Below are 24744 nucleotides of genomic sequence, written 5' to 3'. Positions count from 1 at the left end.
TTAAGCCATGAAATCGCTGAGAGTGGATTTCGCCCGCTGGCTGGGAATGAAGTGGCAGGTGTGTCGTGGCCCAGTTAAGCAGCGCCGTCTCAGCCATCTGGATGAAAGGAGGCGCGCGGCTCGGCTGAATGGGGGCTTCTCCGTGGCTCTTTAATATTGCATGAGGCCACCAGTGCAGGAAGGAATTAATCTGGCCCCCGCTGGCCCCGTCGCAGGGATCCACAAAACAACCCCTCCCGCCCTCGCCTTCAAGGTGTGACCGCAGAGCTTTTGATTCTAATGGGGTTTTTAATTAACGCTCTGGGGGAACTGGTTTCTGTCAGACTCAATCAATTTGGACAGCGGACGGTGGACAGCTTCCTCGGCATCCAGGGGTTGTGTGGCGCAGAACTCCGCCCGCTGCTTCCCTGGTACAGTTTTATTTTTTTATGTTTTGCAACCCCCCCGAAAACGGATGCCATGTTGCCTGCAATCAATGCCTCCCCTCCCCCAGTGCCACCTTTATCCATCCCCCCATGTTCCCTGTGGTGCTCTCTGAGTCTCTGTGTGTGTATCTACATGCTGCCTGGCCAACACTGTCCAATTAATCGGCCTTGCTCTGCTGGACCGGGTGCTCTGACAAGGCCTCACACAGTGACAGTCCCTCTGACGTCTTACTTATCGAAACAGTGGCAGTGATGCAGAGGACCCTTGGTGTGACTTCTGTATGTGTGTGATATTCTGGCTTTGCATAGTTGGTATGCAATAGAAAAGCATCAAATCCTTCCCAAGCAGAAAGGGGATTTGTATATTAGTTAAAAATACCAACCCACACATCCTCCTTTCAATAGCAATGCTGAGTACCATTTATACCCACAGAACAGGATTCATTGTGGCTCTCTTTAATGTACAGGGCTGCAACAGTAAAAGAACAAAGTGTCCTTCAGCTGGAATATAAACATCTTCTCAAAGCAGTACTCACACTGCCACTATGAAGAAACTTTGAAGAAGAGGACAAAAGTGGGCTGAGGGAAAACAGCCTGTTTGACACAGTGATGTGAGTGTGCGTACTTGTGAATGTGTGTATTTTGGAGTGTTGGGGAAGGTGTGTGTGTGTGTGTGTGTGTGTGTGAGGAGGCGTGTGAGTGAGGCAAGGGGCTCTGTGTTCACACGTGTCTGACTTATCAAATGAATCACTGTGCGTTTCCACAGAGCCTGTGCTGCAGACTGTATTGGTGCAGGGTCAGAAGAGAGAAACTGATCTCCACTTGATCAAGAAAGTCACTATATCAAATTGTAATAATAATATTGTGTTATTATTGATCAATCTTTTAGCGCCATGCTGAGTAAATGCCTGTTTTCCATCATGGACAGTTGGACAGTCTCTGAAAAGGATTAGCCAGGATTAGACTCCTCTCCATAGAACAACCTGGAAGGAAATTCAACACTGCCCACTGGGACCCAATTGTTGTGCCGAAGGGTGTCCTTCAGGGGGACGCTGTCTGTATGTTTGTGCGAGGAGAGAGGCTGGACTGTGATAGAGACGCCGAGCGTGGGAGAATCTGTTTGTGAAAATGACACAAACATGACACACTGAACACTCTGCTGGGGGCGCCTCAGTCACAGGGGTGTGTGTGTGTGTGTGGGTGGTATGAGTGCATGATAGTTTGTATGAGTGCATGATAGTTTGTGTGTAAGTGTGTGTGGTGAATTCCCAACCGACCAAGACAAACACAACCAAGACTTTATCAGAGAAAATAATAATGACTATTTTATGATTTTCAAAGTGCCGAACAGAAAAAATCCAGTGAATCAAAGGAAAAGAAAAATTAAAACAAACTAAAGAGACATTTAAAATCAATCTTTTTTTTCTCTTTCAAAAAACAATGCACAACTCGTACCACAATATTTGAAAAAAGCTATCAGATAAAAACACTTCAAAATATTAGTTTTATATATTTTTTTAAAACCACTGCCATAGTCTCATTATTATCCTTATTCTTAATTTTCTTTTTTTTTTCTTTTTGTACTTTCAGTCAGTGTTGGATCGAGCCCTGGAGTAGCTCTGGGAAAAAACAGAGCAGAGCAGAGCTGGCAGTCTTTGCAATAAATACAGGCAAAGCCAATACAATATACCATGCATATAATCTTTTTTTTTCCTTTTTTTTTTGTACAAATAAAGACATTATGCAACAAATTATCTCATATTAATAAATGGCATCAACAGTATAAACATACAAAAAAAGAGTAGGAACGCGGAATGTGTCGTCTGAGTCTGCTGTGTGCCGTCTCCCCTCGTCTCCTCTCGCTTCCCTGGCCCTGTCCTGTCCTCCGGGGAGACCCCTCTACCGTCCCCAGGTTGGGGGAGGTCCGCCCTGGCTGTGTGTGGACAGCAGCCTGGCTCCTCTGCTCCTCTACTACACCTCTGATCTCTCCTCTTGTCCTCCGGTAATGTGTTAAGTGCTCCGGTTCTTAACCACGTCGATTCCATTGTCTTGCCTAAATCAGTTGTCTACAGTAAATTCAAGTTTGCGAAACTTGTGTCGATTAATGTTAGTGCGAACGAAGCCCATCTTGCTATTCTCTCTTTATTTCCTCATCATGATTCTTGTTTGTGCTTTCCTTTACCTCACTTTTCTGTTCTTTCCTTTGTTTTAAATGTATTTAAAAACCATATATTCTGTTTACTCTTCTCATCTTAGTATTAAAATAAATTAGAGTTTGAAAATGAAGCCTTTCTCCGTCTCTCTCTCTCTCTCTCTCTCTCTCTCTCTCTCTCTCTCTCTCTATCTCTCTCTCCCTCTGCCTCTATATTTTCTTCTTTATATTAAAATAGCACTTGAAAAATTGCACTTGAGTAAGGGAGCTAAGAGTCATCACTTTGCGCTGCGTGTTCTCACTACTTTCCTCTTAATGCGTTTATTCTATCAGATAGATAAAGTGGCCACACCGCTGCCACCCGGGACCTGCTGTCTCGCCTGCAGACAGGGAATATGCCAAAGGCTTCCGTCAAATAAAACTCTGTTTGTACCTTGATACAATTTTCTTACAACAATGAAACGTCTAACTCTTTTTCTTCTTTTTCTTCTCGCGTTTACCCAAAATAGAAAACATATTTCGGGACGTTTATATTACTTACAACTGTATAACAGATGTAGCTCTGATAGCACGCTCCCATTGCTGGGGGGGGGGGCAGAGACCTGTCTTAGGATCACTTCAGGCCACCCTCTCCCTGCAGGACTCACTGTCAGAAATGTCATGCGGCCCCCCACCCACGGGGATGGACAGCTGTGTCCAGAAAGTGCCTTTTTTCTTGTTTTGTTTATTTTTACTTTTCACAATTTTTTTCCCCTCCCGAAACAAATAAAGGAAAGGAAATACAAAAGCAGCAAAGCAGTTCATTCTTTTTTTTTTCATTTGAAGTTCTGCAAGAAAACAAAAACAAAAAACAGCAGTCCAGGGATAGTGAGCTCCTCAGAGGAGTCCTGGGCTGGCAGGCCTTCCTTCCTCCTTGTGTTACTCCTTCCCTTCCCTTCCTCCCGTTCCCTGGTGGAGCCTCTGTGTCCGTGCAGTTAGCGTGAGCAGGTGGGCGGTGGGGGTCCATGGGGGGAGGCACTGAGAGACACTGCGAGTTGTACTGCCAGGTCGAGAGAAGGGGCGCCTGGGGGTGAGGGGAAGGGGTTGGGGGCAGGTTGCGGCCCCTCAGTAGGGCAGGGTGTCCAGGAACTTATCAATCACAGGCGGGGGGGGCACCAGGTCCTCCAACTTTAGGTAGAAAATGCGCTGCAGCCCCTGTGTGCGGTGAGATCTCAGCTCCCCTCTTACACTCAGCACCCTGGCCAGTGATGCCCCCGGCCCCTTGCCCCCCGCGGACCCTGCCCCCGCCACGCCCGCTGCACCACCCGGACCGAAATTCAGGTGCTCCCGCAAGCAGCAGATTATCTTGTTCTGCATCTCCTCCACTTTCTTTGGTTCTTTTAATCCGGGGCACTGGTCTGTACGGAGAGAAGGAGACACAGGTCACATAAAGAGAATAAATCCGCCCACACAGGTGAGATTGCATTCGCTGTCACTGAGCAATATGAGAACTCAGTCGTCCGATGCTGCAGGAGACTGGGAGCTCGGGCTCTTCAGGGCAAACCAGACCACCCAGGTGAGAGAATGCACTGAAGCAGCCGGGACAAAATGTGATTGTACTTTATTTAGATTATACATGTGAAAAATAAGCAAGCTGCTGTTGTTAGTAAGTGTGTGTGTGTGTGTGTGTGTGTGTTTGTGGACATTAGTATGGAGGTGTTGACTGCAAGCAGGAAATCGTCCTCACAAACTCATACCACAAACAAGGTTGTGGGGATGTCCCCGCTGTGCAAGACACTGTTTTGAACAACTGCATGTGCCTATTTCAAACGAACTCAGACAGCCCTATTTAGTGTTTGCGTTTGTAGCCCTAGACGCTGCAGCCCCCCCGCCACATCCCTCTCCCTCTCCCCCGACCACACTTGTTCACTTCTGAGCCCGGTCACACACCAACTCACATCACACAATGAGGTTAGTGAAACTGCTGGGTTTTCCATAACAAAAAGAATACCAAAATGAAAATGGAACCCAGCCATGTGCAGTGCAGCCGTAGTTTGGTCTGCAATGACTGGAAGAGTAAATAAACAAGCAAACACGTAAATAGGAGTTTAAATATCATACATACCGGACATTTATTAATTTCCTGTGTCTGCCGTGTTTGGGACAGACAAATGGACCCCAAGCCAACGGAGCACTACACTGCAATGACCTCGGACAAACATTAGGTTCTACTTTGACGGCTCAGACTCTTCAGATGTGCAGGGAGATGCTTAGTGTTTGCTGATCTAGATAACTACACTGCTGCTCTTTGTCAGATGGAAACCTACAGCGGCCACCCAAGTGGATGGAGTTCCAGCTGTGGCTAAGAGACGAGAGAAAGAGCGGTGTGAGAAGAGAGCAGAGGAAAGGAAAGGAGAGACCAAGAGGAGAGGAGGGAAGAAAGGACCAGAGAGGAGAGAGAAGTGTCTCAATCAAGCTCCCTGGGCGTGGCCCCGACCCTCTGTGTCAGCAGGGCCCTGTGCGTGGGCAGGCGACGGGCCCGGACTCTCAGTGAGGTTAAACACAGACACGAGAGCTGAGCGCTGCACAATTAGTCCGATTACACAGCACTCAGGGCAGCGGAAACACGATTAAGCCGTTTACAAATTAAATTCGCCATGGCAACATGGGAGTCAGAGAGCAGCGGTGGCACTAGCCCAACAGATCGTTAATGGGAAATTAATTTATTCCATGAAGGTGGTGGAGAGAGGGGAGAGGAGAGGATGACAGATACATGGCCTGAATACCCAAGCTTAGCAGAGAAACTTTTTGTTTACTTCCTTGTTGATTTTGAGTGTGAATTGGACAAATAATAATAACAATAATAATAATAACAATAATAATAATAATAATAATAATAATAATAATAATAATAATAATAATAATATTACTAATACTAACAACATGTATTCCAATCTCTTCTCTCTGTTTTTTGTTCTTGGAAAGGGGGTGCAAATCGTTTGCAAGTCATTAAATCGACAACCAAAACTGGTGCCGTGGCACATGTGCCCATCTGTGTGCCCACTGCACCTGGGAGATACGCCAGCCTCTGTGCAGACACCTGTCCTGCCGTGTGCGGACCGATGGCTCCAATCTTCTGCCACGGTGTTCCGGAATTCTCTCCGCCTTCCGAGCCGCTGCCCTCACTCCATAACTATGGCAACCGTTATTAATTCAGCCAACTTGAGCGTGGATCAATATCCCTCATCACGCAGCACCAGTGTCTGACCCCCCCCCGCCCTCGCTCAGCCACACTGCTGGGACATCACACTGCGTCCTACACTCTGAAGGAAGGATGGGGTGGGGGGGGGGCAGGGCTGGCAGGGCAGTCACCTTCCACACAGCTCCAGTGCTTTTTTTGGAGCCCACATGGCTGTGTCGTCTCCAGCTATTTTCTACATCTGCCACCACTAAAACAGCACTGTACGAGAGTCAAAAAAAGACAAAGACTGTGGCAGCCGGCCTATGCTGGGCGTGACAGGAACAGGGGGCGGGCTGCTGCTTTGTGGAGAGAACCATCTCCTCTCTCTCTCTCTCTCTCTGATCGATTTCCCTCCTCTGTGCATTAAACTTTTAGTGCAGTCAATAGGTGACCATAGCGTGCGGGGGCGGGGTGGTGGTGGCACAGCAAGACGACCAATTCAAGAAGCAAACCCTTCCACTCGATTTCTAATGGGGGGTGGGTGGGGGTGTAAAGTGCACCCACTTTGCTTTGATCATCCCTGCACAACAGGGCTCAAACACTCCTATACAACATCAATCCAATGAAACAGTTACATTGTTCAAAATCATTACCCAGAAGTGTCGGACTTGCTGTGCGACTCCAGTCTTGGAGCAGACTGCGGGTAAACACAAGGATAAGCAACAAGCAATCTGTATTTCACGCTGCATAGCTGTCATGGTCAGCAGCATCTCATGGTGCTTTCAACTGAGACACAGCAGCAGCAGAGAGAGCCAGACAGGGCACGTGCCACAGGAGGGCCAACAGGTGAGAGCTGAGACCAGCAACCGCCTGTGCTCCAGTCCTGGCACAATGCAGCAGCTGCACAGAGGTGCCAGAAAGACAGAGAGAAAAAGAAGGTGACAGAGTCCGGGACCAGCTGTCTGCTTCCCTGGGTCAGAGCAGAGAGAGCGCTGTCTCCCCGCAACACTGGGACTCGGCTCGCCTGCTTACAATCCTCACATGTACTCATCCGCAGCATATTTGCATTTGCACTTCTATTTCATTTACATCCAGCAGCTGTTGATTTTTTATCTGGTTATTAAAAAAAATACAAAAACAACAAATAATGAAAAAAAAAAAAAAAAAATCTGTATCGGACGCATCTGTCTGTTTTTCCCCAGCTCTGGCTCAGCCATGACTTGGGGGGTAGGGGACGGGGACGGGGGACTGCACCACCGAACGATTACGGCGCACAGAGAGTCTTCCACTTCATAACAATAAAATTAGGAATCTGTTCTGTAAAATATGATATGCTTCGGATATTAAAATAAAATGCCACTAACAAACACAGCAAAAAAAAATTAATTAGAAATTCAGCTGCTACTGCTATCCTACTCGAGTCATTCTATTATGTATGACAACACTAAAAATTAATAATAATAATCAGTAACTGCACAAGTGGCAGGAACATCAGCGCACCGTTGCCTCCTTTCCTCCAGATGTGCAAGGTCCACGGCTGCTCCAGTGGCAGTGAGCTGCGGTGCCCTAGCGCTGTGTTAATAATGGATGTGGCAGTGGCGCCCAGTGGGAGAGGCAGTGTGCCCAGCCAGTCAGCTCTCATTACGCTGAGCGATGTGGAACAGCCCACCCCCACCCCCCCCCCAACTACAGCTGCCCTCTTGCCCAGCCTGGTGCTCACTGGGCACAGCCATCACGCTCACACTGCTGAATATTCAACAGTCAGTTTGGGATTAAAATCCCTCCAAGATGTAATTATCCAAACATAACGAGACAGGGAGATTGTAACAGACACCTTGGACCAGGCAGTGAAAGACCCCGAGCAGTTGAAAGAGAGGAGGTGGGGGGCGGGGGTGTGTTTAACTTCAGCACAGATAAATCACTCAGAGATATACAGAGATAGATAGGAGAGAGAGAGACAGAGAGAGAGAGAGGGAGGGAGGGAGAGACTGTCTTGTCTTAAAGCTTTGGCAAACATTGAAGCACTCCTGTCGTGCCAGTGATTTGAATTGGAATCTGCATGTGAGAGAGAGTGAGACCGGGGGGCCAACCTCAGCAGTCAGCTCTGGCTCTTATTAAATTATTAAAATGTGCTCATCCCCAAGCCAGCGACCTGAGTAAAACATCCCAGTAAATCCTCATCCCCAGTCACCCAAAAGCTCCTGCCTGAGGTTCTTGCCTAAAGGCGCTATATGAATGTGTGGCACTGTGCCGCACTATACCTGTGAGCAGGACGAGGGCTGCCAAGCAGGCGAAGGCGGACAGGTCCAGGTTAAGGCTCTGCAGCTCCGAGGAGAAGACTTTGATGGAGTCCAGCCACTCCCCGAACCCCCGAAGGCACTGGAATCGGTGCAGCACCAGCCCGTGGCAGAACACAAACTTGTCCTCCGAGAGCACGGACCTGTGGAGACAGGGCGAAAGCGAGACGGTCAGACACACAGACGACTCACAGACAAACTCAAACCCACAGCTCCCAAAGGACAGTCAAGAGCTCCAGCTGTCAAGGCACAAGGGTTCGGATTAGCATTAGGTTCTGGTGTTTGGGCAACTCTAGGAGCTGCAGATCTCAGAGAGGTTTGAAGAACATGTTGGAGAAGATTTTGCTGTCACACTGGAGCGTGTTCAAATCAGGCTCCTGTAACGTCTCAGAGGCCTTGGCGTTGGGCTGCGAAAGGGGAATCACGGTGAAACAGTGTGATCTGGTTGCTACTGTTCTTTGTTTATTTTGCATACAGTCTGGTGGGTGGAGGCGAGAGGGGAAAACCTCATTCATCAGACGTATAATTCGATTTGCAATTACTGGTGGACTTCTCATTAGACATGTTAGCGGGAGCCCCGTGGAGCACAGAGTCCACACGCAGACGTGGGTTCACTGGCTGAGCTCCGCACCAGGACGTCAGCAGCGGCGAGCGCGGAAACAATTTACAATAACGACAAATTAGAAACACTGGCAAGAAGCTCAACATCAAAGATACAAATGTAAGTCATTAACTTGTGTTTTCCAAATTAAACCATTTAAAAACATTCCTGAAATGACTTTAGAACAAGGCAGCGTGGTTCCAGTTTATTCTCATGCTGCCAGAGCCGAAGACATCTGTGGGAAACTCTCGGTTTGGGAACCCCTCACGTTTATTTTATTAATTAGTGACTGAGAAGACAAAGACCCAGGGATTTTATTTAATGTAATTGTATTTATTTATGGGAATTCTTTTTTTATTTTATTTTTATCTCTGTTGATTCATCTTCAGTTTATAAAAAAAAAGGAATTGTGACTGTTGGCTTTGTTGGAAACAGCATCACAGTGTTTAAAGGAGACTAAGACCTGTTGATTTGCTGTGACACTTCAAATAAATGTAGTTTGAACCCACAATTAAAGGGATATTGCAAGAATCTGATATTGCAGGCTTTAATTAACTTTAGGTGGGGCAGTTTCTACTGCCATCTGTATCCATTGCACTTTAAAAAAAAATATATATTCTGATAAAAAAACACACACACTGTTGTCTCCCTTCGGCCGCCACACCGAAAGCACAGAGAGACGACAATGACAGGATGCTTCCTTTGCTCCAGTTTAAATAAGACAGCTGTGATCAATGCACTCATAATATGAATGGAGAAAAACATTCAAACTGTGACAATGCGAGCCCTGGTTTGTTAGATTTTGGGGGGGGTGAGGGGGTTCTGCAAAAGCGCACTTCACCTCACTCCCACGGCGCTGTCCATTTCAAACGTCATGACCTAAATGGGCCTTTAGGCAGAAAGGTAGAAGGAAGTATTTGTTTAGGATATCTGTCACTCTTATTGTTGTGTTGGTAACAATGACAAATTCCGGTGGATAGCTCTGCTAACAAGCTGTCTCCTCCTAGGGATTTCATTACTGGGAGAAGTTATGGATCTCTTGTCTGAAGCAGCTAGCTCTGTCAAATTCTCCCTACAGCTCGGCGCTGAATTAAACAACTATATTACACATATAGTGTTATAGTTTTTTGTTGTTGAATGTGTCATCCTGCACATAAAAGTATACACGACTATCGGCCCCTAACCCCCACTACTCTCTAATCAAAAAGAAAGATCGAATTCTGAGCCCATCTGAACCAGGTAAACTCACTTCCCACCATCGCCACCACAACCTAATACTGATTAACCAGTTTTGCCCAGTGTGGGATCCTCTCAGCCAGCGGGCACTCAGCGCTCACAGACCCAACTGGACCGACACAGCTCCGCTCGCAACAAGAACGGAATAAAAACGACAACGACAGCGATATTCAGAACACCTGCCCACAATGTCCTCAGTCCCTCAAACCGTCTGTGCTAAGGTCTGGCAGCTGTAGTGGGGCTACAGGGCAGAACACCTACCACCTTAATCAAACAAACAAACAAACAAACAACGACTAAAAGCCACTAGAAATGAAAACTGCGTCCAGCAGCCACTGCCAGCCTGAGTGACACAGAAGGGGCTGAGCGCGTCTCTCCCGGCCTGGTGTGTGGCTGGGCGCGGAGACGCGGTGCTGTGAGAGCAGTGAGCGTGCTGAGCGCGGCTGAGTCAGCGCAGCTTCTCCCACGGCTCAGCGGGGCTTCACTGCCACCTCCCACCTGCAGCCCCTCACACACCTGCCGCTCACCCGGCCACATGGCCTGCGGACACAGCCACCGGCCGGCGCAGCCTGCCTCCGAGCTCACACCCCCTCTGACACACACAGCTGCGAGAGGAACACTTGAGGAGCGAAGGGAGGAGGGGAGGGCTGGCTTTGCAAAGGGTTTCTTCTCCCACAGCCAGTGTCGTTCCCTAACCACCTGTTTTTCTGCAATTGCAAATGCTTCAGAAATAAAAACATTGAAAAGAGTGCAAAAGAGGTTTTATTTGGAGAGCAAACATTCAGAGGAGATCTGGAGTGAAAGTGATGGAAATGGAAAGCCAACGTTTGCTTAGAGTCTGGTGTCCTTATTCCTATGTATGCTATTGCACGTCTTGTACACAAGGCAGGGTCGCATGGGGGGGTGGTGCTTAAGCACTGATGGTAGTAAAGAGGAAATATCCAGGTGAAGTTCAGACAAAGGCCTTGTTAGGAACGCCCTGGAGATTGATGCTTGGGAGGCTGGGCTAGTGACAGAGCAACAGTGACCAAAACCTCACCAGCTCAGCAGAGCCCCGTGGAGGAACACAGCTCCTCAGTGTAGACGTTACCCCGAGAGATGGGAGGCATTCTCAGCTCTGGTAGGGCACTGACGTCGTGGAGCATTAATCTTCAAATATCGTCCTCTAAATGAAACACATAAATTAAGCAGATGTTTCATGCGCCTGACCTGTTTCTTTCTTGTCTCTGAGAAACACGGAGAGAGAAGGAGAGCGAGTGGGAGACCGAGGACAGAGAGAGGGGGAAAGAGCGAGTGAGAGGGAGGGAGAGGGAGACAACTTTTGTAACAAAACCAGTGAGACGGGTGCTCGGCTCAGACACACCGTTGGCCTTGCAGTAGATTTGTGTTGGCTGTCCCAGCCTTATCCCAGACAACCCCGGCTCGCTGTCTTGGAGCGAGACCCCCCCACCGCACACAGAGGGCAAAGTTCCTGCAGTCCAGAGCTGGTCCTGGCTCTGTTGCCTCGCTACCTCCCTATAAATTTAAACAGCCACATACCCTGCGTGCTCAGCTGGGCACTATGGTAACCTGTGGAGGCTCCGGATAGCAGCTGCGTACCACAGGTATTTCTGACAGATTTATTCAGTTGGGCGGGTGGGCTGGGGGCACAGAAATGCAGAGTGTCCCCCCCACCGCTGTCTCTAGTGCAGCCTGACCACAGAGCAGTATTGCCACAGCTAACAAAAAAACAAAACAAGAAAACCCTCACAAAATCAATTAAATACCCCCAAAACGTAAAGCCATGAAAACTGTGCTCAGTGCCTTTCGCTATTCCTCTCTGAGGCTGAGGGTTTCTGTGTCACCACTGTCTCTGTGCAACTGATGGCTCCATAAGCAAATGCCACACTTAACAAACCAAACAAGAAGCTGCAAATGGGATGAAATTGTGTTTTGTTTCATCTACAATGTGTGAAATTAATATGGGGAAGAGGTCTGGAAGATTCATGAGCACTAAAGCACTCTTGTGCCCCTCTTTAGGTGAAACAAGAAAACAAACACAGTATTAATGAAGTTGCTGTCAAAGCCCCAGCACAGTCAGCAGTGAGAAACGGCAAGTGAGTTTGTGAAAGAGTCAGGCAGACGGGCTGTTTGATATGGGGGAGGTCAGGCCTGAATACATATCATAAAATGAGTCATCAACTTCATATTGAGGAAACTGAAAACTCTTATTTTTTCGTTCAAGAATGAAATTAATTTTTGCAGTGAAATTATGTGCCATTAATAACTGACTGAGGTGGAAAAAGCAGCGAGAGATGGGCTCTTAATATCAGCTGTGATGTTTCCTAGATAGAACTTCAAGTAATTTGTGCATTTGAAAATTTACCTCTCCTCCTTCATATATTTTTTTATGATAATCCTTATTATTAGCCTCACCTGTGCGCGAGCCGCAGCACAAAGAGCTGCAGGAAGGCGGAGTCGATCAGGAGGTTCTGGTCGTCGCGGTGCAGCTCGGGGAAGCCGGGCAGGCGCTCTGCCCATGCGCGGGTCACCTCCATTGAGCTGGTCAGCAGCCGGTAGAACTGCTGGATGTGCTGTGCGTCCGAGGAGGCGGCCGCCGGCTGGTCAGTGGCACTGAACTGGGGAGAGCCACAGAGAGAGCAGAGTCAGGGTGGGAGGGAGTGGAGGAGCAGAAGCGAGGGAAAGACGTAGAGGGAGGGAGGGAGGGAGGGAGGGAGAGAAAGAGAGGGAAAGAGAGAACGAGAGAGAGAGGTGGGAGGGACTGAGAGAAAGAGTGAGAAAGGGGGTGGAAGTGAAAGAAGGAGCGGGAGTGAGAGAGACAGAATGGGGTAGTGAGTAAACTGAAGGGACTGTGGAGAAGAAGACAGTGTGGAGGGGGGAGGTGTAGAAGCATGAGCGACGGTGTGAGTGACTGAGTGAAGGAGGGAGGGAGGAAGGTCGACACTGGCAACTCTGTGCCAATCTGCAGAGCCAGCCTGACATTTACAAGCCACACAAGAACGCAAACCCACTGTCGCATCAGCATTCTCCATAAAATGCAGGATTATTCAGAGTTAATTGACTGTATCCAAACAGGGAGGGCAAGGCAGAGACAGACGAGGACACTGAGGACTTGCATAAACATGCACTTAGATTGGTTGAATAAGGGACAACTGGCCAATTAAAAAAGTACACACACACACACACATACACACACACGGTGGCTCACCTGGCTGTAGTCGAGCTCCCGGGGCGTGGATTCTGTGAGTGCTCTCACTAAGACATTGAGGAGGCTGAGTGGGGGGGAGGGCGGCGACGGCTCGGGCTGCAGGGGGCTCTTTGGTTTGGAGGGTAAGCGGCCTCTTCGCCCTTTCAGGTTGTCAGTGCGGACCACTGGGGAGAGGAGAGGGGAAAGGCAGGTGAGGAAGAGAGAACGCCGGCTAGTGAGCACTGAAGTGAAGTGAATGTGGGAAATTCTTCTGCAATGCTTCTGCCGCGGCGTAAATAAGAGACAGTGCTGTCGGAGTCATACGGGCTGGTTGGCAGCAGCAGCAGGAGCGGCGACAGCAGTTGCGGTGGCAGTGAGAGGAGGCAGGCGATTTCTGAGTCTCTGTGGCTGCGGGAGAGTCTGGAGGAGCCCCCTGGTTTCGGGGAGCCGAACAGTAAGACAGCTCTAACAATTACTGTTTCTGATTTGTAGGGCAGGATAACAGCCATCCCCTCCTCACACTGCTCACAATGAGTGTGGTTTTCACAATGACACAACTGTCCGTCTGTCTGTCTGTGTGCGGGCTGGTCTACCATAGCTGTGGGTGGAATCTACTTTCGAGTCACACTGGGCCCCTGGGGGCTGAGACAGGAGATGCTATCAGCCGTCTGGGAGTCTGGTTGTCTGGGAGTTAATATTGAAGCTCGGGACTGAATCACAGCAATATTCTGCACTAACTGACTAAGTGATCTCAGCAAAGCCGTGCCATGGCAGGGTGGGTTAGTGCAGGTATGATTTAAATTGGTAGGTGCCAGAACAGTGTTTTAGGGAGGAACTGACAGCACAGCAATGAAAACAAATGTAGTTTTGTATGAAGGGGAGCGGCAGAAACGTGGCTTGTGTTGTCCCCTGACCCTCCTCCCCCAGAGGTGCTGCTCACTGTCACAGCCCAGTGTCTTTCAGCTAATCGCCCCCTCCGCTGCACCGTGCCCCCACACACTGACGCTCAATATCAAGCGAATTAAGGCCATCCGGGGCTCCCTGGCTCCCCCGCTCGTGACATAAAACATAGGTTTGGCCGTTAATAAGCTTGCTGCCGGTGATTACTGCCACGGCCGGCTAATCTCTCCACACAGGAAATTCCATCTGCGCCGGGCTGAAAGGCCATCGCCACGCTAATGGGGGAGCCTCTGTGTCCGAGCACATTTCTGCCGCTGGAGCCGGGGGGAAGCGGACTGATACAGGTGGTGACCAGACAGGAAGTCAGTGAGTCTGCCTGCCTGTCCGTCAGTGGGTGTGCTGACCGGTCAGTGTGTCTGTCTGCCTGTCCGTCAGTGGGTGTGCTGACCGGTCAGTGTGTCTGTCTGCCTGTCCGTCAGTGGGTGTGCTGACCGTTCAGTGTGTCTGTCTGCCTGTCCGTCAGTGGCTGTGACTCACCTTCCTTCACCATGCCCACACTCAGACACTTCTGAAATCGGCAGTACTGGCACCGGTTCCGTCTCCTCTTGTCCACCGGGCAGTTTTTGCTGGCCAGACAGACGTACTTTGCATTTTTCTGCACTGTTCGCTGAAGAGGGAAACAGAAGCGAGAGAGAGAAGAGAATAAATAAGTAACTCCCTAAATAAATTAATAACGGAGGAGTAAAATAAAATAAAAAAACCCACATAGTCTGTTAATTTTTTTAATTTATGTTCAATCTTTATTTATTTATTTCCATTCTTTCTTTCTTTCCTCTGCAAGGAATGAGGCAAGGAGGCTGGCAGGTCAGATTTTAATTACAATGTGAAAGGCTACAGTGCCATTGGTATAATTAGATAAAATTAATTTCCTAACATGCTCGCCTGCAGGAAAAACAATTTTATTAGTGCTAGCCGCTGACAATGAGAATCAGCGCCGAGCGTGCTGAGGCCGGTCTCGGGAGACAGGCCGGGCTGAATGATAAAATTATTTGTGAAACTACCGGGTCATCTCATGATACCTCTGGGGTTTCCATATCTCGCCTTCTAATATCCCTTTGGGGATCATTTTCTACTCGGCTGCCTTCCCGTGATTATTACTGACCTTATTAAAATAAAATAAAAATGATCTGGGTGCACTTCCTTTGCCACCACTGTTTAACGGGAGAAAAATATGACAACACGTAATTGAGTTCCTCACTGCGAGGCTGTGCGGATAATGTGTACAGCCTGGCACGGGCAGACTCACTGCGCTGCCCACTTGTAGAGACATGAAGTCATCCAGAAGAGAACTGCTACTTCTACTACTCACACTACTAATACAGCTAATGATGATACTAATCTAAATACAATTAGTAACAGTAACTACGATTAAAGCTAATAACAACATTAACAGTAATAATAATTATAATACTACTACAAATATGGCTAATACTGTTCAAATTACTCATACAACTATTACAAATATGAATAATAATCATGCTACTACTGCTAAAATAGTAGTAATAATGCTGCTTCTACAACTAATAAAGAAAGGATAATAAATTGAGATCTTGACAGTTGTGTTAAAAATCACATGACAGGAATCAGGAAACAGCGCGGCAGAATTAGTGAAAACAGAGACCAGTGCCCGGGGGCAGCCGAGCAGCGGCCACAGCGACAGCAGAGGGATGTCAAACCACAGCCCTGGTGCACACAGAGCCGTACACATCTCCCTCCAGAATCCACTGCCACAAAACACACAGATCCCACTCAATTCAATCACCTGCAAGCATGCGATCTGTCTCAAACAGTGTCATTAGAGCAGTGTCCCAAGACAATCAACAAAACACCAGTTTAACAAGAAAAAACAACGATATGATTAGTTAATGATTCAAAAAATAAACTATAACTGCAGAACCCTATACTTATTACATATTACAGTTTTTATAATATATATCTTTTAATTTTATATTATATATAATAGCATATATATTATTTTTATTTTTATTTTTTTATGTGCATTGCTGAAAATGAAATTGTTTATGTCCACACCATTGACAGCAGCATCTTAATCCTTCAGTGTTTTTCGTGCATTTTAAATGGGACATTTGCTGTTAAAATATTTGTTGAAATGTGATTTAAGGGCCAGTAACACATCAGTCCCGGCGGCAGGATGAACTCGGCAGGGAGGCATCAGAAATGTCTAAGGGGGCATAAGTAGGTATTTAATTAGCGGGGGTGCGGTCAGTGTTCGAATTGTGTGTGAGGTCTGGGGGGTCCCCAAGGTGCCGGTGAAGTGCGCTCCAGGGGTCCGGGGAAGTAAAATTACAGAATATATTTGCAGCAACGCACGTCAGTTTTGTGACAAGAATGCACATTACCGTAAGACATTTCTACATGGACAATTCATAACCGGAACAAAATGAGGGGGCACAATATTCCAACTGAGGGGGCATTGCCCCCTTTTGCCCCCCCGTGGCACTGGGCCTGTTACACACGTACATTTTGTTAAACTTTTAAAAATCAAGGAACCTTCAGTCCAAAGCCACTTCATCACACACACAGGAAACAGGTCTGTCCTTCACTAGAGAGAACTGACAAGCTGCAGAATCACTATGAATCTGACTGTGATCACCAGTAAATATGCACAAATAATCCCTCAGAAAATACAGGACAATGACAGTCTTTATAAGTGATTAAATAGAGAAATTAACCAGAAGAAAATAAGTAGATTTGCTATAAAAATTGCAGTAGCTTAAGAGAATCCATTACAGTCACTGCCAAGTAGACAAAGTAAGCACACTATAGCACTGGTAAGAAAATAAATATAAGACTAACTCTAAATATTTATATTTTTGTGTGTAAAATAGTTTGGAGAGTGCGGTGTATAATTATATGTATTGTAAACATTTTTCATTCATTTCCTTATTTGTATTCTTAGGCATACATAACATTTTATTTTCATGGGAGGGACACTTTGAACAAACACATTAAACCAAAGTTTAAAAAGATATTTGAACTGATTAAATAAATGTTGAATATATTCATACAATGCATTGTTTCATTGCAATATTTTATATATGATATATACCTCAGAGTCTGTCAGTAATCCTGCAGAGCGATGCCACTGAATGAAGCCTCGCTGCAGAGGACGGCTGTTCTCACTGTACCGTGTGATTTTGCTCTGTGTTTATTTTTATTATTAATATTATTATCAGATATAACTTTTGAAAGTATGGGGGTGTTTATTTGAAAAGGCACTATGCAAAGATGCAATACATACATATAGATGTGTATATATACACACTCTCTCTATATATATATATATTAATTACAAGATATTGTTCTCTATTGTATTCATACAGCAGCTCTTTCCTTTGCTGTCCTGTCTAGAGGATGTCCCCCTGACTGCCCACACACTTGCCCTGACAGCACATTAATCCACCAATCAGCAGAGTGAGCAGCACCATCGATGTCTTGTGTGTCTGTGTGTGAGGTTGCGTCCTGTGTCTGTATGTGAGGTTGGGTCCTGTGTCTGTGTGTGAGATAACAACACCGGCATCAGCAACAAGTCCCCCTGGAGAGGCCCGTCACGCTGCCTGACTGTTTGTGTCTTTTTTCGATCGACAAACCTCAGGATTCAATTGTCCTGGATTTAATTGTATTTGTGGGTCAGCATTGCAGGGCCACCAGAGTGTGATCGGTGTCTGTGTGTCCCTGCACACCTGCAGGAGGCGCCGCTGCACAGGACTGCCTGCCACGGACAGTGCCTGTTGTGTGGTTTTCCTGCAGACGAGCACAATCTGAGCATTACACATCCTCGTCAATGGTGCAGGTTAATTTAGTTGAAATGCTCTACAGGAGGGAAGCCATGCTAAGGGTTTAATTACACTGCAGTCCTCCAGCTGCTGTGGTGCTCCTGACGATCGTCTTCAAACGCTAGAGAGGGCTCTCTCTCACAACCATTGAGTAATAATGTAATAATTAGCATGTCACTAACGATGAATTTGGTTAAGGACCTTAAAGCAGTCAAGAGTATTTTAAGGTAGCGATTAAAAAATTATAACAATAATCTAAATGAAAACAATTAGAAGCAAAAAACAACAACAACAAAACAACAGAACAGAACAGAACACTCTGAGACTAATTAAGATGAGTATTAAACATGGCTATGGTTAAGGACTTTCTACACTACTGGCAGCTGTTAGAAAGACAAAAGAATGGTTTTCATAAAACAAGGCACTGACAAGGATGATAAGGTTAACTATCACAAATGACCTGACAGCGGAAGCAGGATTTTACAACCAGGTCCCAAAGATTTAAAAATAACACTGGCATCCCTGCCCTGTGAGAGGGTCACGGCTCTAGTGTAATCGATATGGCTGCAGTTGTGTCTCCATTTTAACGTGATGTGCAGTGAGTGTCTCTGACTTTCCTGAGCGCACTTGAGGTTCTGTTGTGGTCAGCCTGCCTGTAACCCAAATCTAAACCCAACCGCCCCCTGCTCTAACGCCGCTGTCTGTGCTACGGAGATCTTGGCCTGCATAGCTGCTGCTCAACCCGCGCTGAGTGAGAGCTGTCAATCACGGCGCCGGCCCTCTCTGGCTGTGCCTCGGGGGGATTTCTCTGTGACTGACAGTCTGTGCTGACACAGATCGGCAATGCCACATTGTCTTGTCACAGCACCTTAGCACTTCACAGCTGCTCTGAGTGAGACCCAGCACACACACACAAGCGCAGTGGGCCAGTGTGTATCGTTTTGTTAGGTAGGATGACAATGCTTTTCCCAACAGCATCGCTACGGATTATCCCCCAGTGTTGTACACCGCACTGACACTTTCTGCCACTGTGCCTGAAAGCATGCGCTGAAATATCATTGCACCTCAGCACAAAAACATCACCGTTGACAATTGTAAAGCATGGTTGCACACACATACACGCACACACACACGCACGCAACACACACACCACATCACACATCACACATCACATTGAAACACACAAATGAACACTCCAGGTTGTGCCACTGTAAGGAACACATGCTCCTACTTTGGTCCATTTCTCTTCTGGACAGGGATGACCTGTACAGTTCCCCTGAAAACAGCCAGGGTCATATATCTAATATAACCCCCAGATGAAATTCACAGCATGGCAGGGGATGTAATAAATTGCTCAGTTTGGTAACAGACAACATGAATCGTGTTTGATTAAGACTTTTGCAGCACACGTGCATTGCAAGTACAGAGGGCTGCTCTTGACATGCCACACCCTCTCCTCGCATTGCAACACAAGAAAACAACAACAAAAAAGGTTTCTTATCTGCAGTGAGCATCTGTGTGTGTGTTGTTATGCGTGTATATGTGTTTGTATCTGTGTGTGAGTGGACATGAGTGTGTGTGTATGTGATTCTGTGTGTGTGTGTATTTGTAAGTGTGTGTGTGTGCCCGCGCTACAATAAAAGTGGTGATTAACGTGTCATCTGTCGAAGGGCTTATTGTCAGGAAGCTTTCTCTCAGTAGCGGGGGGGATGGCCGGCCCCACAGCCCCCCTGGGGGCCAGCAGAAGCAAGCAGGCTAACATATGAGGGGCAACATTATGACATGAAACATGTGCTAATGGCTGCGGCTTAAATTAAAAGCCTTCTAGGGACCAGCCCCCCCACATCGGTGACTATCAGCAGCCCTGGACTCTGCGGGCTGAATGTCTGTGAGCCATGTGACGAGCTCCTCTTAATTAAAAGCACTCGGGCAATTTTACTGGCAGGAAGTGGGTCAATTTTAATTGGCTCGCTGAACATCGTTAGGGTTAATGCCAGGGTTATTATAATTTAATTTGTCTCTTAATGTATTCTTTTTATTAGCTGTTTGCTTGTTGGTTATTTTTTTTTGTCTGATTGAATTAAGTCAATCTTAGCGTGGCAGTTTAGTTGTTTATTTATTATTATTTTATATGGATGATAAGATAAAAAAATAGGATAACAAGGATTAATTAGTAAGTAAATTATTAAAAAATGTACACCACTCAACCTCTGAGCACAGAGTGATGAAGGCCGCCCGTTCCTGCTTACTCTGCGGCCATTGAAGGAATGTGCTGCTACAAAGTAAGGCTAATTGGAATAAAACAAACAAAATAAAATCATGTATCTGTCAAGAGCCTTTCTCTGCCTTTAAGAGCAGAACAGATTTATCTTCTGAATGTATTAATAGGAGTCTTGTTGCATGTTGCCTCCCCCCCTCTTCCTCACAGTAATACGTAATTTTAAGCAACGTGTACGTTCCATCATTTTCACATGCACTCACAGGTTCTAGGAGCAGCGGTGTATGAAGAGTCTTGCAAGAAGAGAAAGCAGCATCAGATCTAACCATGTTAAAACACCAACCTGATGGAACAATTGAGCACGAGTCAGTACTGCAGAATGGATGATAAAATCAAATCCGCAACACTCCTATGGGCAGAGTACCCTACAAGAGCCATTTACAACTGTAGAAAACTACAGATTAAATATTGCCAGCTTCTGAATTTTTTTTTCAAGTCTGATTGACAGAAAGTAGTTTGGTAGCAGCAGCCAAAAATGTTAAAATTAGGTATTATTATTATTACAAAACACAAATGCAAACTATAAATCTCAGAGTGGCCTTCAAGACATCTTCTATTGTCTTGAAACAGGCTCTTTGTGTCACAAATACAATGACAGACTTATATATATATATATATATATATATATATATATATATATATGATTCGGATCTTTGGATCTAGAGAGAATGAAAATAAATAACTGAGGACTTCTTTAATTTTTCAGTTCAGTTATTAAAGAAAGCCTTGTTATATTCTCTTAATCCAAGATTGTGCTTTGGTTTTGACAATTGTTTTAATTTAGTATATATACAGTAAATGAGATAAATATTGGTGGACAGTAGTGTGAAGTGAGCTAGGGGATTACGGATCTGTTGTCTGGACATGGGGCTTTTCGCTGCGTTGCTCCAGCGTCCCCCCTGTGCTCGAGGAAGCGCTGACAGATGTTTAATGTTGACAACTGGTGTCGACGCTGCGCAGGATTACAGTGATGGCCCCCCGGCGCCCAAGGCCAGCCAGCTCCCTGGTTTTATTAATTACTAAATAAAGACAAATTGTAAAACTAATTGAAAAGGACTAATTTATTTGACAGGACCACAGGCATTTTTTTTTTCTTCCAATTTATATTTTCGGTCTTTTCTTTTGTTCTTTGTTATTAATGTAGATTTAAGGAAATTAATAATTCTCTCCAACGAATAAGCAAAATTAAAAGTGCAATAGTGATTTCAGGACAATCCTGTCCACACTTTGTGCATATATTGTAATCACATTTTACTTCCATGAGGAAGTTGTTATTTTTGATAAATAAATTGGAACATGTATGCAAATATCTTACAGGAATACACCATCATCTGGAAATATACTGTATAGCAGTTTTATGTCAGTGAATATAGTTCTCTTCTCTCTGCTCACAACTCTCTCAATCACTGCCTTTCAACACTACACTCACTACAATCTAGCCCACACTGGGGACCAGCACACTGACTTACTTCTGACAGAAAAACACCCACTGAAGTAGTATTATGATTACTATTATTACTATTATTATTAGTGGGAGATATTGCAGTTTAATTAATTGCTCTTCAGTTCAAATTGTATCATGAACATTTTTCAATATACTGTGTGTCACTTCAAGTCAGCTGTGGTCTTTGTGCGGTTAGTCACATTGTAATAATAATAATAATATGTTGATTAATGGAATTATTTGTAGCCCTATCAATTTGAATCAGCAATGATAAACAAAATAACATAAAAACTACCTTATTAATTAGAAGGCCCCGAAGCCCCATAACTACCTCATGGTCTCTCCCCAGGAGAAACATCAGATGCTATACAGGCACTTTACTTCAGATTGTCCAACTCTACTGCAGCCAAAGAGCAGCCGTCCTTCCTACTTTTGGGACGTCTTTACGAGTTGCTGTTTAAAGCCTCTGTAGATTTAAAGACGACAGAAGACAAAAACTCCCGCTGCTATGCCAGTGTTGCCAGTTACAGAACGGCACGCAAACCACGTCCGTCCAGGCATTCCCGGTATCCAGTGACAATAATTAACAAAGACAAAATGAGTTGACACGAGACACATCCCATGAGCCCTCAGATATGAAACCTGACTAGCATCTGTGTGCTGTCTATCAGATCAGACTTGCAACAATAATTAATCAAGCTGTAGTCCAGCCGATAAAGCCACGATCTATGTATGGTTCTCAACTTTGTTCAAATAATGAGCGAGTAACAATCCAGATAAAGCCAAGCGAAATGACCGGTACAATTACTGTGGCAACAACTTGTAGAGGAAACTCCCAGGGCAGCAATTCAAATGCAATCAGTGACAGTCCTGACAGGCTCACAGGCTACTATACTGAAACTAACTCACTGTATGAGTTTACAGACTGCAGTTATTGCACTCTTAAGACTGAGATTGGGGAACCAAAGTAACCAAACACTCAAAGAGTCACCCAACATGTGGTGAATGTCCATGCACAACACAGAGATCTGATCATAGGAGCAGGACACACACACACACACACACACACACACATCTATAATCTAACCTTTGGAAAACACTCCTGCTCTGTTTGTCCCTGCGGATCAGTGACCTCTCTGATACTACAGCATGGCCAATTCACCTTGTACAACTGACACAAAAACAACAGCGCTGCACTCTGCAGCTGACGCCCCAGCATGAGAGAGAGAGAGAGAGAGAGGGGAGGAGATTGCCCCATGATTACCTTGAAGAAGCCCTTGCAGCCCTCGCAGGTGCGGACCCCATAGTGCTGGCAGGCGGCGTTGTCCCCGCACACCGCGCAGGTGCCCTCGCCAGAGCCTGAAGAGGAGGCGCGGCCGGGGGGTGAAGGCAGCCCGCTGTCGCTCAGCAGCTGGGGGCTCGGGCCCATGGAGAGGGCCCCGAAGTGCAGTGCCTTGCTCAGGTGCAGGGGGTACAGCTGCGTGTCCAGCCCGGGCTGTGGGCCAGTGGACGGGGGCACAGAGGAGGAGGAGGAAGAGGAAGGCGACCTCTCGGGGCGCAGCTGCAGGCCCAGACCAGACTCGTAGCTGCCGTGGGGGGGGGACGGCTTGAAGAAGAGGGGGAAGCGGGGTGTGGATTTCAGGGGGCCTGAATCCATGGAGCTCATGCAGGTCTGACTGCCTGGGGGCAGGCTGTGCGGGTCATCCCAAATGGAGGAAGCCCCGGGTGGGCCGGGGAACCCGGGGGTGGTGGGCGTGGAGGGGGGAGACTGCTTAAAATACATGTCCTCGGACTGCAGGGGCAGGGGCGGCGGGGGCGGGTAGGGCGAGTCCTCCTCCTTGATCAAAGGCCGTGGGTTCTGCATCTGGTAGAGGCAGGAGGGCTTCAGATCGTAGCTGGTGGGGTAGTTGTCCATGAAGGTGCTGAAGCTGGGCAGGGAGGTGGTGGCAGCCGCCGAGATCTCCGCGCCCCCCAGGTCCATGCCCAGCTTGGTGTAGTCCGGGTTCATGACATCAGAGGTGTATTCCCCAGCATAGGCGTAGGTCTGCGTGGCATAGCTGGAGCTGGGCTGAGTGGGGCCATATTGGGCCTGCACACAGGGCATATCTGAAATACAGCGCAGATTGAGAGAGACAGACAGAGCGAGAGAGAAAGAGCACATTAATACAGCCCTCCTGTCAGAAAATCAGCTAACCAAACACAGTAACCCATGCTGGAAGGCCAGTGGTGTCCCTGCAGAACAATTCAATTAACACCCTGTTCCCCCAAGTCCCAAGCAAGAACACTGTGACCACAGCCAAGCCCCGATCACAAATGACATTAACTACACATCCATGGATTAGACTGGTGCATTGATTGGGTTAATGTTAGATAAAATGAAATGCAGATCTGTCCTAAAGAAGCAGTTTCACCCATTAGATAAAGAGGGAAGTTAGACTGGGAGTGTTATGGCAGAAGCTGGCTCGGGATCACACACACCTTTGAAAAAATGTTCCTCCAAAGGTGCAGTCACACGAGTGGCACAAAACCAGACAGAGACCTCAAGGGCTTTAGCCATCAAGTGTAGCTTTCAAACAAAACTAAAAACTGAGTCTCTAAAAAAAAAATAACAGCAGCTGACCCGGTTATAAATTCTCAGAACAATCTATTTATTTTAAATGTGCTGCTTGTATTGTCATAAGTCAGTTAAAAACTTTAGACTTTGGTACAAAACTCTTGATAAACAAAATCCCAAGACATACCATCCCCTCTGAGTCAGTCAGTGGCTAGTTAAAATCACCAGAAGTTCATTATTACCTGGGAGGAACAGAGACCTTTCCTATTCACCAATTCACAATCTCTCTAATTATCAAAGTCACCCTGATGCCCTAATTTAATGCCCCTGCAGCTCCCTCTACTTGCTTAACTATTGCTTTAATCTATCATGAACTCAGCTCTCCTGTAAAATTGTACTTTATATCTAGTTTTCATTGTACAACTTGCTTTTACAGTAGTACTCATGTTGTTTATATTGATTTCCGCTATGTCCCCTTCCCCTGAGCTATGACTTCACATCTTGTCTGCAATTATTAGCTCACAATCTAGGATGTAGGACTTGTATTAACTGTATATTTTCTTATGCACTTATGTAATTTTCGATCTATGTTTTGATCTGTAATTCTAGACTGTATTGCACTTTTATAATGCTTGCATGTTTTGTGAGTCACA

At 46.4% G+C, this 24744-nt stretch overlaps 1 protein-coding gene across 2 annotated transcripts in view; it reads right to left on the bottom strand.

Annotated features, from left to right (window-relative positions):
• Positions 1-1737: 1737 nt before the first annotated feature.
• Positions 1738-24744, bottom strand: part of nr4a3 (nuclear receptor subfamily 4, group A, member 3) — a 35010-nt gene continuing 12003 nt past the window's right edge. For both annotated transcript variants that reach the window (XM_066690952.1, XM_066690951.1), the window contains 6 exons: positions 22802-23643; positions 14496-14625; positions 13080-13243; positions 12287-12489; positions 7999-8177; positions 1738-3974 (listed from right to left, as the gene is read on the bottom strand). In XM_066690952.1, the coding sequence (XP_066547049.1) occupies positions 3682-3974; positions 7999-8177; positions 12287-12489; positions 13080-13243; positions 14496-14625; positions 22802-23641 (1809 nt within the window). In that variant the 5' untranslated portion in view covers positions 23642-23643 and the 3' untranslated portion in view covers positions 1738-3681. The remainder of the gene's footprint in view (positions 3975-7998; positions 8178-12286; positions 12490-13079; positions 13244-14495; positions 14626-22801; positions 23644-24744) is intronic.

This window comes from Amia ocellicauda, chromosome 18, assembly GCF_036373705.1.
Source record: "Amia ocellicauda isolate fAmiCal2 chromosome 18, fAmiCal2.hap1, whole genome shotgun sequence".
In the NCBI taxonomy this organism is placed as follows: Eukaryota; Metazoa; Chordata; class Actinopteri; order Amiiformes; family Amiidae; genus Amia; species Amia ocellicauda.
Note: the sequence above shows the minus strand (reverse complement) of the source record. Positions and strands in the feature narration are given on the sequence as shown.